Source organism: Empidonax traillii, unplaced genomic scaffold (genome assembly GCF_003031625.1).
Source record: "Empidonax traillii isolate 1590-97213 ecotype Southwest subspecies unplaced genomic scaffold, ASM303162v1 scaffold115:size2055165, whole genome shotgun sequence".
NCBI classification, from domain to species: domain Eukaryota; kingdom Metazoa; phylum Chordata; class Aves; order Passeriformes; family Tyrannidae; genus Empidonax; species Empidonax traillii.
Window position 1 is genome coordinate 506,109 of NW_020955308.1, and position 13,230 is coordinate 519,338.

General features: G+C 35.0%; 1 protein-coding gene across 3 annotated transcripts in view; it reads right to left on the reverse strand.

Annotated features, from left to right (window-relative positions):
• PIBF1 (progesterone immunomodulatory binding factor 1) overlaps positions 1-13,230 on the reverse strand; it is a 106,721-nt gene that overhangs the window by 65,754 nt on the left and 27,737 nt on the right. For 2 of the 3 annotated variants that reach the window (XM_027882964.1, XM_027882966.1), the window contains exon 10: positions 11,252-11,350. The exons of the other annotated variant lie outside the window; for it this stretch is intronic. In XM_027882964.1, the coding sequence (XP_027738765.1) occupies positions 11,252-11,350 (99 nt within the window). The remainder of the gene's footprint in view (positions 1-11,251; positions 11,351-13,230) is intronic. 3 annotated transcript variants of the gene reach the window in all.

A 13,230-nucleotide genomic window follows, 5' to 3' on the forward strand; every position in this document is an offset into this window, starting at 1 on the left:
GCATAAATGTGAGTATATCTAAGCATTGGTATCACATGTGAGCAAAGCATCTAAGGTCCCATTATAATAAATGTTCCAGATGCTAGGAAGCCAGGGCAACGAAGTAAAAATAAGAAATATTCTTTAATATTAATAAATGAAAATAAACTTTATCAGAAATTAACCACTTGTGTTTTTTTGCTGGAGATTTTGGCTCTTGCTTTTTACTTTTAAATATAAGTATGCCTGGTCTGCCTCCCCGCTTTTCCTCCCACTTCCACTCCACCCTATCACTCCTAGGTCCCTTTTAGGCACACAAACTATTTAGTCTTGAGCCCTTTTCTAAAAGCTGAACTGTCAAGGTAACATATCAGAAACAGATTAAAGGGGGAAATGGATATATAAACTTTAAAAATACCATATTAAAGCAGAGGTGGCATTATATTTATTTTGAAAAAGTTATATAATATAAAAATTATAAAATAAAAAAGCATGAAACCTTGCAAAATTCAGTTAATATACCTGAATATACATGCCTGACTAAAATATTCAATTACAACAAACTGCCTGTACATTTTCAGGCCCTTTCACAATAGTATTCTCCCCATTTTACCGGATGGTTAAACCAAAATATGCTAAAGGTGGGGAAAAAAGCCCAGTAACAAACAACCCAAACAAAAGACCCCTGCAAACGCTTTTAGGCTTATCACAAAGGACACTTCTGCATTCTGAAAGGTCTATTCACAGTCTTCATTGTAGTAAAATACTATTTCGAAGCAATTTCTAAAACTGGATGTAACATTCAGTCATGCATATCTGCCAAGTTTTTAAATGTTTTAGAAGCTAAACTAAAACATGCTGAAAATGACTCACTGTGGTACCAGAATATGTACTGTAGGAAATAAGAACTCATTTACAAGTGGGAGAAATACACTCACACTTCATCTGTGGGAATTCACTAGACTTCCGTTCCAGTAAACATTATATTTCAAAATAATAATGGAAAATATGTTCTTTTAACTGAAGTTTATGAAAAGATTCAGACAGCTGGCATAACAAAAGAGACTTACAAAGATAAATGAAAAAACTTTTTTTTTTAAAAATTAGTAATTCTGCCAAAAGATATCAATTTAGGAATAAAAAAAGATTCCAATTTTTTTTTTTACTTACTCTAATGGCTAAACTAAACTAAAACTGTTTAATACAGTTGTTCTGAAAAAACAGATAACCATTTGAGACAAAAGACAAAAGGAAGATTTGATTATTTTACAAAGTAAGAATATGCAGGGTTGGGGGAAAGCCCTGGCAGGCAAACAAATTAGCATAAGGTAGCTCTTTTCTAACTTGAGCATGTCAACTAGTTTCTATTCATTGGCACACTTTAATAATATAAATACCTTGCAGAAATGCACTACTTTAAAAAGAGGGTTTTTTTTTGAAAAGAAGAATTCATCTGGCACCATGAAAATAAACCTGAAATATACCCCATTTATCGATACATATAGAATACTTTGGAAAAAAACCAGAACTCTGACACAGAAAATTAGATGCAGATTTCACAGCTTGTGACTAGGAACAGAATCATCAAGGGCAAATCTAAAACCAAAAACCCCAGCCTCACTAGCTTCTATAAAATATATTGTCTGCAAAACCAAAAATATCCTAGAGGAACATGAAACAGACAAAAAAAGATACAGTATTTCTTTTCATGGTTTCAGGTTTAAAAATCTTAGAACTAAGGTATCAATAAAGGCTCCATTCCAGCTAATGCTGGGCATTTCACACACTGGGCATGGGATTCACATCAGTCATACTTTGCTCATCTTTTACCGTTCAGAGAAACACTCTATACTGAGTATACTCAGAGATTCAGGAGTCAGTTAATTACCTGAAGTGAGTGACATATGAAGACAAGAGAAGGACTAGGGTTTCTAATTACCCTAATTTAGTTGAAGTACCAATTTCCACAAATAAAACCTTCTCCCCTTTGGGTTCTGAATGGGACAAATTCTTCCACTCTCTATAATCCACAACTAATTCTAGTGACCCAAGCAATGTATCCAAGGTAAAACGGGAAGATGTAACTTTATGAAGTATCTTGAGATTTATAATCTAGGTTCTGTTTCTGGAATGGAAGAGGTTAAGATCTCAGAAAAATCAGAGCAAACATTAAGCAAAATTTCAGAAGGGATGAATCAGTGCACTTCTATATCTGTTTATCCATGGCAACAAACACTTTCCATGAAACAATTAAAATATCTGTGAAAACAATTCCAGATGACAAGTTCCACATCAAAGCTTAAACTACATTATATGCATACACATGCAGTAGTATTTATATTGAAATGTTAGCCAAGACCTGCAGCATTTTGACAATATATCCAATACTTAAAATTTTAGAAAAGATACACATATAGGGTTGTAAGTGCAAATATGCATATTTACAATTTACACGTATATTACGAAATCTAACATTTTGTGAAAAGACTAAATGCCTGACAGATATATGCATTTTAGGTAGTACCCAAGCTTCATCTTAAAGGAAGCTATTTCTAGTACATTTATTTCTATAACTACACTGCCATTTGACAGAAAAAGTTTACTTCCCCTTAAGAGAAAGTTTCTCAAGCTCATTTATTCCATGAGTGAGAAGCTGGCATAAACTGTGGCCACTTTTCTGCTTCTGGAATACCTCAAAGGGGCACACACCCCCCATCTCTACACTGTCCATGCTTCACGGGTCTGCAGGGTGGTCTGTGCAACATTATCTTCCGTTTGTCAACATTTGTTTCTTTTCAAGTACAAAACCTGCTATTAAACAGGGCTCATAAGACAGGGTTGGCAGCATAGGTGCATATGAGCAGTATCTTTATGAATTCCATATACTGGTAAGAACTGCAGAAGCCCTTTATTGCTGGTAGTAAAGCCCCCTGATTTATTCTTTCATATGCATCCCTCCATTCCATCTTGGTTGGGTTTATTCAGTCCTTAAGTTCTGTGTCCTTACTGCTTCTCACCACACTCCTCCCATCGAATTAGAAATCCTCTCACCAATGACCACCAGCCACCATCAGGAGCACGACAGTATATCTGCTTTCGCTGTGCTCACCTCAGAGGCCCATCTAGAACAAATGTTCTCATCTCACTTTGGTCTTGCTAAAGTTCTAAGTTGCCTTTTTTTTTTTTTTTCCTTGAATCTAAAACCAGTTTCCCCTCACTGGGATAAATAGCTCAAAGTAGTACCACCCTCTTGGCATCCCCATGATTCAAATATCATCTAAGTGTCACTATGGCTAAACAATGTTTGGCAGAAATGTTGCTGACATGTCACATTGCCACCCTACAACTACCCAGGATCAAGGTATTCCTTAGCAAGCTCTTGAACTCTGGTTAACTATGCATTGAACATTAATTGTGTATTCATTTTCTGGTTTCGCAGAATACGCTTACAGAGTTACCCACATAGTCATACAAGTAGACACAATTGTGCCTTTAGATCAGCTAGGAACACAAACAGTTGTAAAAATTATCTAAATAGCTTTGCTCTGAGTAAAGTGAAGGACATGGCCTTCCCACTACCAATATGTGATGCAATACTTCAGTGCTGAAGACATACAGTTTCAAAATAAATTTACTGGTCTCCCTGTATGTAAATAACTCTCTGAGTCAACCTTGACAAAGTCTGAGATACATTACTGAAGCAATCTTATCTAGAAACAAGATCATACAAAAGGGAAGTCAGCTCTCCAACCCTGGTCTTTCCATTCTCTCCTCATCAAGGCACTAGCCAACTGACAAGCCAATCTCACGGAGAGAGAAAGAAACAAACAGGCTGCCAAGAACTCACATGGTTGTTCCGTCAGTCGTGAACAGTGGTTTCCCCAGTAGCGAGCACTACATGTAAACATCGCACATCCCTCTCTTTCAGGAAGTCCCTGATGTGATTAATTGGCATATTCAATGCTGGATGGACTCATGTACAAGGCAAACAGCTCCTTGTGGCTTATGGCCTTGTCAGCTCGCTGATGTACACTTCTGGGAGCACGTGCATGAACACCACAATGGTCCTTCATTTACTCACAGTCCTTCATTCATTTACAAATGGACTAGCTATCCTCCATTCCAGAACTATACACCACCAATTTCCTTATTTGTAAGAGTTACTCACAGGAACAGGTATCCCCACCATGGAGATAAGGACCAGCCTAACAGCTTTCAGTTACACCCAACATTCAAAATGTTATACCTAACATTTTCTCACCACTTCCAGTATGAGTCTGCAGAAGACAAGCTCTGGCCAAAACTCAGTCCAAACCTCTTACTCATAAATATTAAGTCTTCATGGCAAAACACTGCAGAGTTTGCCATGAGTTTATGATGAGGTTCATAACATAAGATGACAAAACTCTTAACTGCCTTCTCAAACCACACAAGCACCTATTTGGACACTGTTCCTCACAGTTCAATATCCAGATATGAGTACAAAATCATATCCTTTCCCAGAGGATAATAAGAATATAAACACAGTCTCTGAAAGCAATTACAGAAGATAATTATTATTAAAACTTTAATGGTTTTACTAGGCTGAAATATAGTATTACATAAATAGCCATAATCTGAATGTCAAACTTTTGTACAGATGTACAGAAAACACAGTATCTCTGGCTTTGAAGAATTTAGCTTCAGAACAGGAATTATAATACACAATTTTGGTAAATTCATGGAACTAACAATCTCTGTGTATATTTACGGTCATGTTGTTATTTGTGAGCTATTTTTCTTTTGTATTCTAAAAAACATATACTTGGGAGTTTCCTAAAACATGTTCTTTTCTCACTTGCAATTGAAATATTAGTGCTTTGGGCTACTTAATGCACAAATTTAATCTTTCAAGCACAAATGATTGGAAACACTATGGAAATAAAACTATTTGCATAGATGACCTGAAATAACCCCAAATAAAATCACATTAACAACTCCTTCAGATAAATGCTTTCATTTATATCTTGTCATTACATCCATATAATGTCACCTTTTCAAAAGGACACAAGGCACATGCATTAAAAAAGTTGAATTCCTCCGTATTCCATAGCTTCTGTTCTGTTCTACATAGAATAGCTGTAGCGTATAAGATGAAAGGCCCTGATAAACCTGTCTCCAACTGTAGCCGAAAGTGTATGTTTTGAGAAAAGCAAGAAAAACCTCTGCATAGACTGTATTTCTCCCTAATCTTCTGCCACTATGTTAAACTACTTCTAGCTCAAGCATTTCTTGAATTGGATGTATTTTCTACTTGTAAAGCAATTCTCAGATTTTCTCTGAGATCTTCCTGTCTCCTTTGAACCCATGTAAACTTTTAGAACCTGAAACATGATTTGGTAGTGAGTTCCAAAGGACTCCTACTCATTCACCCTGGCAATGCTGACCGTTAATGAGAAGTTGTGTGCAATGAGTCACAAAACCAGGTGTGTACATGAGGAATACTGGCAGTCACATCAAAATCATGGACTGCAGTGGAAGTTTCAACCTTATAATTCAAGAACTACACCAAGACTAAGCAGCAGCGCCCTTACATCACAGAATGCCTCTTTGAAGGTATTTATAACTGCTTTCAAATTGGTTCTCAAAGGACACTGATATATTCTCAATCTTTCCAGGATAGCAAAAAAACTTCAAGACACGAAAGAGTAAATTGTTTTTAAGGTACTCAGCATAGTAGCCATCACAGAATTTTAGTATTTTGTCTCTACTAATAATATTTTAAGATTAAGACCTTTGGCTAGTGGGAAATCAACAGGTAAAATGAGACTGTCAAGGCTTAAGGAAATCTTTATGATATGAGGATATGTTCATATTACAACCTTTCCAAAGCATACCTCAGAGGCTAATAATATTGCGTGAGAATTATTGCTTAGGAGCTGGGACAAGAGCTACTGAAATAAAAGATTTTTAGAGCTATAAATATAATCATTGAACATTCCTTTCACAGCAAGAGAACAAGCTTCAAAGCCTGCATTCCAGATGTACTGAAGCTCAGAAAGGTCAGACATCAGACTAACTCATCATTCCTATGAGTCTTCATGTTGATAATTCTACAACATCAAGACCGTTCCAGTTATGAGGTGACTGGTTACAGGGCTCAAAGCATTCATTCTGGAAGAACACTGTCTTAGCTAAGAATGTAAAATTTTGAGATCTTGATTAGGAATCTAACAACCAAAGACAAGCAGGCATGCCCTAGAAACTGTACAGTCCTCCTAACACCTTTATTCATCTATTTCATCAATTCAGTTAATTAGGTTTTCTCCTTCTATTAAAATGCAGCTTAGAATTATCCAGGAAGATGTAAAGTTCAAATAAACATATCCTCAGAAGAAAAGGAAAGCAGTAGGAGCCTCCCTGGTCATTTCAGTGGAAATATAAAATGCATGGAGTTGTTTTGTTACAATGCTGCTTCTACAGCTCAGAAAGACCCAGTCACCTGCAAAATGGACTTTTTCTTTGCTTCTCCATCATATTATCACTCCTGGTCCTTTCAATGGCTTCTTTGCATTGATTCTGAATTTTCAAGAGGATGTCTTTCAGTTATTTCCATGACAGTCATGAAATGTTACCCTTTTACCTGTACCTCATACTTTACTTTTTTATCAGGACAAGATGAAGGTAGTTTTACGGGAAATGTGCAGTAGTTATTTTGGCTAGGGTTGAAATCTAAACAAAGTCTAAGGCTAACAGTGAAGGACTTGGTTTTTATTCTAAGTGTTATAAAATTACACACACACATAATATTATAGAAATCATAAATGAATACAGCAGCAACAAACTATTATTACCAAAAAAGCATTTTTGAATACACTAACAAAGTTAATTAAAACTTACATAGCTTCAACATACTACATAGCTCTTGAACTGAAGGGATTACATTCATATATAAATGTAGCAGCCATGTCTAGGGAGTAAAAGACTATGATAGTAGTTTTTAATACAGGGTGATGGCAGCTTTGCCAAAGAAATATTTTGGCCAGCAGTTTTCAGTATTGATCTTGTTTTAATTTATTATTGAAATCTTCATTGTATATAAATATTCTTGGAGAGATAATAGGCCCTTATTTAAATATCACCAATAACACCAGCACTTAAATACACTGATTTAATAATTATAATATTAGAATCCTGTCATTGCAGTCAGCAACATCCAGGTTATAAAAATACATTAATAGAAGGAGAAAATAATTAATTTTAATGTTTCTATTAACAATGAACGTTTAATGTAATAAATGAAAAACTAATAATGAGATTCCTGCATGCTCCGCAGAGATTCTAAACGCAAAACAGAACATTTATTTATTCAGTAAATTTATGCAATTATTTTCTCACCTAAGATAGTCTTCTAGGCTTGTGTGCAATTAATAAGAAGATATACAGATCTTAATTTCATCTAATCAAAAAACCAATTTGATAAACAGGATTAATGCCATCTCTCCATCACCTACAAAGTTTAAGACAGATGACATATAAGGTAACATTCATCTCCTAGTGAATTAAAAAAAAAGTCTCACAATTATGAAGAACAAAGAAAACAGGGGTAAAAAGAGATTCAAATTATAAAGATTATGGAGAGACTAAAATGAGTCTCCTAAATGTACATATATATAACCCTTATACATATATATAACCACATATATATATATATATATACAACCATTTTTGTAGTCATCATCCTAACTTAATAGAACTCCAAAAAGACTGTACAAAAACACCCTTTCATCATCTGTGCACATTCAAATAAGAAAAAAAGTACATACTTAAAAATATCCTATTACCTCATGGACAGAGACAGGAATTTAAACCTCCTATTAGCTTTTACCAAAACCAAGGTTTTTTTATGAATAGTGTCTACTGCAAAGTTGAAGGAACAGCATTGCCACAACACAATTTTCTTGAATACTCTTTTTCTGTTGACCTCATACCTATTTTGTTTCTTTTCATTACTCTACACTTCTCAGTTTATCATTACAAAGACGGGAAAAGAAAAATCCCCTTGAGTGCATCACATGAGCAGCAATCAGCTATAACAGAGCACAGCTTTTTTTGTCACTAAGAAAAATAAGATTTTGTAAAATAATGCTAACTGTGAATTTCCCTTGTGTTCCCAGTAATTCTAGAATTTTCAAATCAGTTTCCACTGATAGAGCTGAGTCCTGCAAAAAGACATTTTACTCCTTTAAAGGAAATTTAAAGGAAGTCAAGAATCAAAGACAAGAGATAGTTCTTGTAGATGTCTTTTGAGGTGAAGTGCTCTACTATGAGTTCACCCCATTTTAGACCTTAGACTCTACTTTGACTAAAGGAACCATTTCAGTTTGATGTTGCACCTTTCACAAAACTAGAAAGTTTAATCAGGGAAAAACCTGATAGAAAACCACGATGCATTCATTCCACTACTCGTTGTTTTTGTTGGTGGTGTTTTGGTGGCTTGAGTGTTTTAATTTTTGGCAAGGAGAAGTAACAGATTAACAGCCAACAGTTTCAAAATAACACTCCAGGAATACTGAAGGAAGGAAAAGCTAGAACATATTACTTAACTATGTCATAGATGATGGAGCTGCTACAGAATTGCTCTCCTCATTCAACTCCTAGATACTTTAAAATTAGAAAAAAGTCCACCAACAGTTTAAAACAAAGTGAAAATGTTTCCGTTTGGTCCTAATTTTTTAGAACATGTGTGATACTGGTAATAGTTTAATACAAAATATCAAATAATTTTTTTTCACTGTCATGGGTAAATGAAACATGGATTCTCACACAGAATTTACAGCTGTATAATAGCAAAGTGAGCAACAAAACATACATCCTGATATCACTGTGATCTACTTTGAGGCTGAAACACCAGATCCTTTCTCAGTATAAATCTTTCATGAATATAATCACTTTGGTATTTTCTTGGCATTTGTAAACAGCTGTTCACAGAAAGCTATCACAAACATCAGTAAGAAAAATGAAAATAACTGCACTTGACTAGAAAATTGGGTATTAGTTACACTTCTGATCACAAGATTTGCCAGGGGCTTTATTTAACAACCATTCAGGCCAGTCAACATTCCACATTCTTCTGAAGCTTTCAAACATGTTTGTTTATATAGATTATGGTACCAGTGGTAACTATGATGAGTCACCTTGTTTTCACTAAAGTAGAACAAGCTGTTATAATCACTTAAATATAGAACTGGACAACACAGGTATTCCTTTCTCATCTTAGGGGTTTCTGCTGATATCACAAAATTTTTTTGTCCCACAGACCTGTCACATGTCAGTTCACAGTAAATTCAGAATCCAGGGTCTTAAATTAAGGTATTTCTACCATCTCAACATGCCAGTTCATTACTTTATAGATCATTTAGGTAAGTGACTTGGAACGTGGACAAAGTCTCAGTCTTAACATCTGTAGTGTGGTTCAAAGTGAGGCAGCTTTAAAGTGAGACACCTACATTTTAAAGAAAGGTAGTATGGGTTTTCCATTTTCCCAAGCAGAAAAACATGCTATTCTGAGCAGCAATCTACTTCTTAGGACTCCAACACTCAATATTAATCAACTTCTGAATTTATTTAAGATGAGGAAAGGAGATTTTTACTTAATTGGAGGGTTCATCACTGGAAAAAGCTACAGGAGCACAGAAGCATAAGTGTTCAAACAAGATTCTTAGGTTTCTGATTGCAGGGAAACTTCCGTCCTCAAAATCAAGCAACAATATGAAAAAATACAACACATTATACAAGTGGAAATACAACAGAAAAGTATTTTCTCTGTGGTTCTTAAGTTTAAAAATAAATGTAGAATTAAAAGCTAGTGTTTTCATTAGGTAGAAGCGCATCCTCAAATTATCATACACCAGACCTATTTTCCAGAAGGGTTTCCAGTTACATATGAACTTAGTAAAACTTACCACAGTGAAAGGTAGGAGTCTTATCAGAAAGAAACACAGGTTGACTCACATTAGCATTTTATTTTGACTCAAGCAGTTTGGAACCAAGTTTCCTGGTTGTTCCCACTTAACTGGCTTTGATTTCCACATTTGTACTGTGGAGCCATCATCTCAGAGTTTGCAAATTGAATTCCTTTTTGAGAATCCAAGAACCCCTACAATGCCCTCTAACCAATAACAGGCATTCTGCACCCTTGGGCCCACTCAGCCTGAACCAGAATTAATCTGAAGTCAAATCCCTGAAACCCAGTGTGTATATAAAGTCCTTTGACCCATTCTGCTTACTCTAGAACTACCCTCATTGTTTCACATCACTAGTTAGCAATGACATCTTTTTCAGTCCTTAGGCAATCGTATTTCTTCAGTAGTATCACCACTGCAATTTAGGAGTTATACATAAAAATTAAAAGCTTTAATAAATTTATGCCTATGTTTAAGTTAATGACATTTTAACTGATAACTACTTGTAATTAAAAAGTATTTAGAGAAAAAAAGGTTAATTTAGTACTTTCTTTGAGTAGATGACTAGGAAGCACAGTTGGTTATTAAACCAATCTCTTCATTTTAGAAAAAAAATATTTAGGTTAAACAATTAATTAAACCCAATATTAAGGACACATGACAAACTTAGCCTGAACAACTTTGATCACTGTCCATAGTTTTCCATTTCCTCACAATTTATCACAGTTAATACACTAAATTTACAAAAAGTAAGGAAAAAGTGTTGAAGAACAGGAAAGTAAGACTGCTTAAATCAACCACGGTTTCATTCTCCATATGAATAGAATCGTATGTTTTTAAAGACAACATATTTTATACATGGAATGTGAAAGACTGAAAAGAGGCAGCAATAAGAAGCACGTAACAAGCTTAATTGCTCATAGCTGCTGCTCTCTATCCACACTTTGTAAAAACTACTACCTTAAGTCAACATATAAAATGATTTTCTACTTTCAACTAAAGCAAAAGAGACCATAACAGAACAGGTTCACACTGTGACCACTGCTTCTGTACAGTATGAAATCCACATTCTTGCCATAAGATGAATAATTATGTCTGCTTGTCTTTACAGGAGTGCAGGAGAAGAATCAAACTTTCATATTGATGCTGCATTGGCAATGGGAAAATTTTACTACAAGAATTAAGTCCGTAACTTAAATTAAACAAAATGTTTGTAATTCAGTTTGTTCTTTATAAGCAGAAAGCCAGTATTTCCTCCTATACAAAACTCCTACATATAAACATAGCTACACCTTTAGATTTATTATATGCATTTTAAAGACACTTACTGTTCTAAGAGTTGATTGTACTTTCTTAAAGCATCCTTTTCAGCAGTAACTGCTCTTTCTTTTTCAGCAACAGCATTATCTCTTGCTTCTCTCAAATTTCTGAAGTAAACAAAAGTTATTCTGTTAATAACCTGTTAGGAAAAGACTGTTTTGCTTAATTACTACTGCTTGATCTGAACTTCAATACTACCTTCTTCTACTCTCACCGAATAATAGAAGGGTCTGTCTATCTACATGCCTATTTATTACAGAAGCTTTACTTGAGGTTATTTTCATATATACCAGCAAAGCTTCAAGCTCTGAAATTCTAAAAACCAATGATCAAATTACCTGTTTATACACAGAAACATATAATTCAAATTATTCTACAATACTAGAAGTATAATTTCTTTTTCCAGGAATTAAATAAATTGCAATAATTTTGCTTGGTACTTCACTAATAACTACAGGAACGCTGTCCACCTAGCTGAAAAAATTCACAGCTTTTATGATAGAGCAGAAAAGATTAGCTAGGCATAGAAATCCTACTTCCACTTACAACTAAATGTCTGGTTACTCTGACATACGGAACATCAGGTATCTTACCCAGCCTATCACACAAGTGAAAGCACCCTTTTATAATGGGAAGAAATACTAACTAGAGATTCAAGAATGGGCATGGGGGGAAAAAAGGTGGGATGAGGACAGGGGAGAGAGAAGCTCAAGGGCTTCTGTGTTAGCTTTTTAAACAAACATATTGGCAACTGCCATTTATTGCCCTTTGGTTCATATCCCTAAACTATTCTAGAACGCACAAACTGGATTCCAGTCAAATTGAAACAAGTCAGAAAACGTGCTCAGGGAGAGTACCTCACATTGCTCAAAACGACTAAATTGTGTTTAATCCAATGCCAAACCCCATGCAGACATTCACACGTCCTGTGAATTCACTCATGCTTGCTAATGCAAACATAGTCAGTCAGTGCTTACAACAACCAAACAAGTGAAACTGATGCCAAATAAATTAGGAATGAAAGCATCACCTTTTTATTGGTGCCCCCCCCCCTTCCATTTTAGTTTCTTGAACTGACTCATCCAAGTGTAAAATAAGCACCAATAAATTCAAGGGAAATATCAAACTCATCAGGCTTGGCAGCGGTAAAGAATAAAAGCAACTGAATATTAGATTAGCTTAGCTGTAATGCAATTCCATTCTTTGAGCCTGAGGATGAAACCAGCATCTTTATTTTCAGTCACAGTCAGCGTCTCAGCACATCATACAAATTCACTGCAAATTGCTTTGCTCGCAATTTGGGGTCCCATTGAGGCAGACTGTCTTATGATTTTTTTTTTTGTTTCTTTTATAGAAAGAGCATATGATAAAAAGCCTTTTTTTTTCTGTAAAACATGAAGGCAAGTCTAAAGGATTTACATTTCAGAAGTAATTGTTTCAAAATGAGAAACAAAACTGTAAATCAGTTCCAGATAGAAATGAAACATCTTTCAGTAGCTTTCTCAATGATATACAGACCCTTGTCAAATCCCACAAACACTGCATGTTTAAATTCCTACTTTGTAATTCAAAAGAGATTTGCATACAGGAAGTGGTGTAATGTATATGTATGTGTATATATTTTACTCACACTTGCAAAACTACACCATGATGTAATTTTTTTTTTAATTAGAATATTTCAGCTGACTGAAGACAGACAGCAGAAGTCATGTTCTTTTTTTCCACTCTTCCCAGCAGTAACAAAACTACCTATTAGAGGAACAGATGCTGATGCCATAAATATCTTTTTACTATCACCAATCCCTTCTCCACATGACACTTTCAGGACATCTACAATGAAGTTATAATTAATTATTAAACACTTCTCCCATTTGAAAGGAATAAAACAGGAGAAACACAAGCTAAAAAATAAATCCAGTGCCAAAGGTCCAAATCCCTAGATCCCTAAAGTACTTACGTATAACACTGTGGTATTCAACCAAATCGA